General features: G+C 38.7%; 2 protein-coding genes across 2 annotated transcripts in view; one reads left to right on the plus strand and one right to left on the minus strand.

The window, feature by feature from the left end:
* The window catches only part of pvalb6 (parvalbumin 6), a 43,881-nt gene extending 43,719 nt beyond the window's left edge, over nucleotides 1–162 (plus strand). The window contains 1 exon segment of the mRNA XM_032537606.1: nucleotides 1–162. This exon segment is cut by the window's left edge and continues 561 nt beyond it. The gene's annotated coding sequence lies outside the window, so the exon portion shown is untranslated.
* Nucleotides 163–1,062: 900 nt separating this feature from the next.
* Nucleotides 1,063–4,121, minus strand: part of baiap2l2a (BAR/IMD domain containing adaptor protein 2 like 2a) — a 15,066-nt gene continuing 12,007 nt past the window's right edge. Inside the window, exons 13-14 of the mRNA XM_032537605.1 lie at nucleotides 2,471–2,511; nucleotides 1,063–2,023 (exon numbers count right to left, since the gene is read on the minus strand). Of these exons, the coding sequence (XP_032393496.1) occupies nucleotides 1,945–2,023; nucleotides 2,471–2,511 (120 nt within the window). The 3' untranslated portion in view covers nucleotides 1,063–1,944. The remainder of the gene's footprint in view (nucleotides 2,024–2,470; nucleotides 2,512–4,121) is intronic.

The following is a 4,121-nucleotide window of genomic DNA, read 5'->3' on the forward strand; positions in this document are numbered from 1 at the left end:
CCCTCCCTCTCACACCATTACTCCATCTATCCATCCATCCATCCATCCATCCATCTATCTATCTATCCATCCCTTTCTCCTCTGGTAATGAGTCGTTGTAAAACATACCAAAAGAAGAAAGAGGTCAAGCTGTGAAAAAAATTAAATAAAATGATTTAAAAAAAACGACGCTTCGAGAACACTGACTCACTAAGACTCCTCGGTTAATTCCCCCCTTTGATGCTTTTATCTGATGCTACACTCTCAACCCAGTTCTCCTTCTTTCCTGTCTGTTTCGAGGTCACTGTTATTACTAAGCAGAACGAGTGAAGCACATCTTGACAGCAAGCTATTCATGTACAAAGGGTGTACTTAAAGAAGGTCCAAATTACCCTTCAGTGTCATTTGTTAGCAGTTCATTAGCATTGACTGTGTTGTCTAAGCAGTGACAGGAGAGAAACAAAATGCAATAAGGCAAACTCGATTAGCACGATTACACATCACTGAGGAGCATCTTTCTGCAGTCTATAAGGCATTATGAATGCAACTCTGCTTAAAGAGAGAGAGAAAAGCAGGCGGAGGCTGCATTATTCCAGAAGTGCTGTGCTAGTTTAGCGGAAGCATGTTGTAAAGCCATTAGCAGAATTGGATTCACACAGAGGTTCAATTTGGGTTAAGTATCCCCAGCGGAGGACCCAAACCGGCAACACGGGAATCCTGGTCTTCTTTAGCAGTCCATTTTACTGCCTGAGCAAAAAAAAACACAGATGCAAAGCTCCGGGGCTATTAAGATCAGTGTAGCTCACCGCTGGTCCCAGCAGACCGTCGTGGTCAGTGTCATTCACAAGAACGACAACATGAAGTATTTGGATGTATTGTATTTTTTTTAACTGAACTTTGACTTTTTTGGTTGTAAAAAAGAAATGCTTCCAATACACAAATACAAGCCTATACAAATATTTAGAGTCAGGGGCTTTAACTGATGGTGTAATACCAATATGTAACAACTTGCTTATTATTCTCGTTTTAGCTACATAGCAACATCCTAGATCAATATTATTACTATGCCATCAGTTAAACATGACGCCTGCGGATTAAGTGAAACACATTGGTTAAAGTAATTACAGGATGCTATAAAGATAGTTTTACATTATCCATGAAAGCATTGCATTTTTTATCACATTTCTGGGTCAGACTACATTTATATAAATTCTTTTTCTTTTTCTTTTTACAAGATATTACATTATCTGCCAGAGGTTACATGTTAATGTTCTACAAGTCAATTTCCAAAGTGAATTAGTAATGTTAATTAATATGTAGAAACGCATTTAATTCTGCGGACCATGTAGAGAAAAATGGGGGAGATGCAATACAATGGCGATAAAAACATAAAAAACATTTATCATGCACCCAGACATGACATACATTGATTCCTAACATCAACTGTACACTAATAACACCTCGTAGACCGTAATCATTTATTTCCAAAGTCACATCTTGTCTCTTTCAGTGCCAATAAATCAATGAAGGACTAATGATTTAAAACCAAGTTAAGATCATTGCACATATTAGTTTATGTTACATAAACACATTTGTCACAGGGATTCATTCTTACCATTTTACAAATGTCAAAGCCAATTATAAAAAGTCAACAAGGACAAAACCATGAATACCTAAAGAAACACAATGTTGGTTGTTGGTTTACTAAGATCTAAAAAAGACACTGTATATATCTAAAGTCCTTGTGTGAACCCGAAATCATAAAATATTTGTACATTTACTTTTTGTCCTCTTTCTCCAGCTTTGTGCGCATCTACAGCAAACCGAGTGTTGTTTGACAAAGAATAAAAGGATCCACTCAAAGCCCACATACTCACATTCGACCATGTATACTCTGCTATTTCCAAAGTCAAGAATGAACTGTCAAGCTCAACGAAAGCATCTGTTTTCAGGTCTGAGATGTCCTCATCGATGCACACGTGGGGCCGATCTGTCATCGGTGGACGTGGGTCTCAGCTTAACAGTGGCAAATGGGTTGGTGCCCCTTCAAAATAAAATGGAGGGAGAGATAAATAGATGTTTGAGGGTAAGCAAGAAGACAGAGAGAAAGGAAGAAAAGCAATATCATGAAATAACATATTTGAGCCTCACAGACAAGAGAAATGAGAACTTCACATTGGTCAAGCATCATCTAGCAAACTGTTGATCCAAAGTGAGGGTGATAGTGAGATATAGTCAGGGTTCCCAAATGGCCACAACTGAAATGGTTTCAGCAGTAAACAGCACTTCAAACACGAATGGAGGGAAAGCAATTCTGTGCCATTTAGATCACGGCCCTCATATGTTGTTCTCTCATTTAACGGGTTCATGACATACTTCAAAAATAACATTATTTTTTTTTTTAGAAGAGAACAGGAGTGCCATTTTGAACCTGAGAGATAGAGAGAGAGAGAGAGAGAGAGAGAGAGAGCAACAGGTACAATAATCTTACTTTGGGAAGAGTTCTGGTTGTGATCCGTGAGGTTTTGATCTCTGTAGAAACAAATATGAGAAAGGTATGGATGAGTAAAGTCCAATCCAAACAAAAACAAAATGCACTAATGGAGGCTCAGCGGGCCCCGGCCCTCGACCCCTAGCCCTTCTGCTTTCAGTCGGTCCTCCCACAGGCTGCACGCACACACACACACACACACACACACACACACACACACACACACACACACACACACACACACACACACACCATTTTTACAAGGGGATGACCATGCAGAGACACAATGAAAAAAATCGTTTAATAAATCTATATGCTCCTTAATTAGATCAATTAAAACAAAAATGTGATATGTTTTAATATTAATCATTTAATAAAACAAATTATTACAGTTCAGGAGGGCCATTTATTAGCTTGAGCTCTCTGCATGACACTGACAGAAACAGAAATGCTATTCAAACCACCGTGGGCTGGAATAGCAGCGAAGAGAAAAGACATTGGCAGTACTATCACACTGCAGAACCTTGAAGGTTATGTAGCACACACCTATTCACTCACAAGTACTTAGGTCTTTTAGTCTATGGTAATAGTCTCAAATTACAGCATGCCAACACACACACACACACACACACACACACACACCCATGCACACAACCTCCTGGCTCATACACCATCAGCAGCTGGAGCTTCCTCCCTGCATCCACCAGAAAGACGGGTGTGGAGCCATTGAGAACAGCACCCTGCCGCAGTGCCCCTGCTGGACAGACTGGCAAATACCATCAAAGGTTTACATACTATATCTCATCGCAGCTTTCCCATATCATTTCACCTTTATGATAATGAAGCCAATGGAATATTGACATCAGGGGATGTACTGTAATACACAACACTGAAAAAGCCGAAAGCAAACTCTGTTCTATATATTAACTCTTTCTACAGGAAGGCACCTTTTATGAAAGGAATATAAATAGTAGCTAACGGCTTTATTAGTGGTTAATGAATAATGTACAAATACTCAGTTAATAATAAGAACAACTTTTGGGTTCTTAGTTGGAGAAACCCTAAACCTTCAGACGACTTATTTCTGGGACAAAAATCAATAACTAAACAGCTCATTTACACCACAACTGCAGATTTTACTAATGACCTAACATTGGCTTGTTAGACAATGAGAAACCCATGAGCATTTATTAATACATTTGAAACAGTATTGTTGCCAAATAGAGATATTAAACCAACAATCCAATGGGATTTAGCTTAACCTGTTAACCCAAAATATTGTGTTTTTAATGGTTGGTTTTAAGAGTTATTAACCGCCGATGTAAACCCAGATTTAGTTGTAATTAAGCTCTTTAGTGGTCACTACTTATTCTTAATTAGTGTTTTCTTAAAAAACACATTCATTATTAAATCACAATAGTTGTATGTAATAATCCGCTTAATTATGCAGTGCACTTATCCTATTAAGAAGAGATAACTAAGGATGTTACGTTTCTGTGTGGGAGGGGCGGGTTCATTTGATCCGTTCTGCGCTGAAGCGATGCAAAGGCTCATGGGAAAGAAAATATGTTCTGAACGGTTTCTGTCCTAGTTAAAGTGTTTGTGTGTGTGTGTGTGTGTGTGTGTGTGTGTGTGTGTGTGTGTGTGTGTG

Source organism: Etheostoma spectabile, chromosome 15, assembly GCF_008692095.1.
Source record: "Etheostoma spectabile isolate EspeVRDwgs_2016 chromosome 15, UIUC_Espe_1.0, whole genome shotgun sequence".
In the NCBI taxonomy this organism is placed as follows: Eukaryota; Metazoa; Chordata; class Actinopteri; order Perciformes; family Percidae; genus Etheostoma; species Etheostoma spectabile.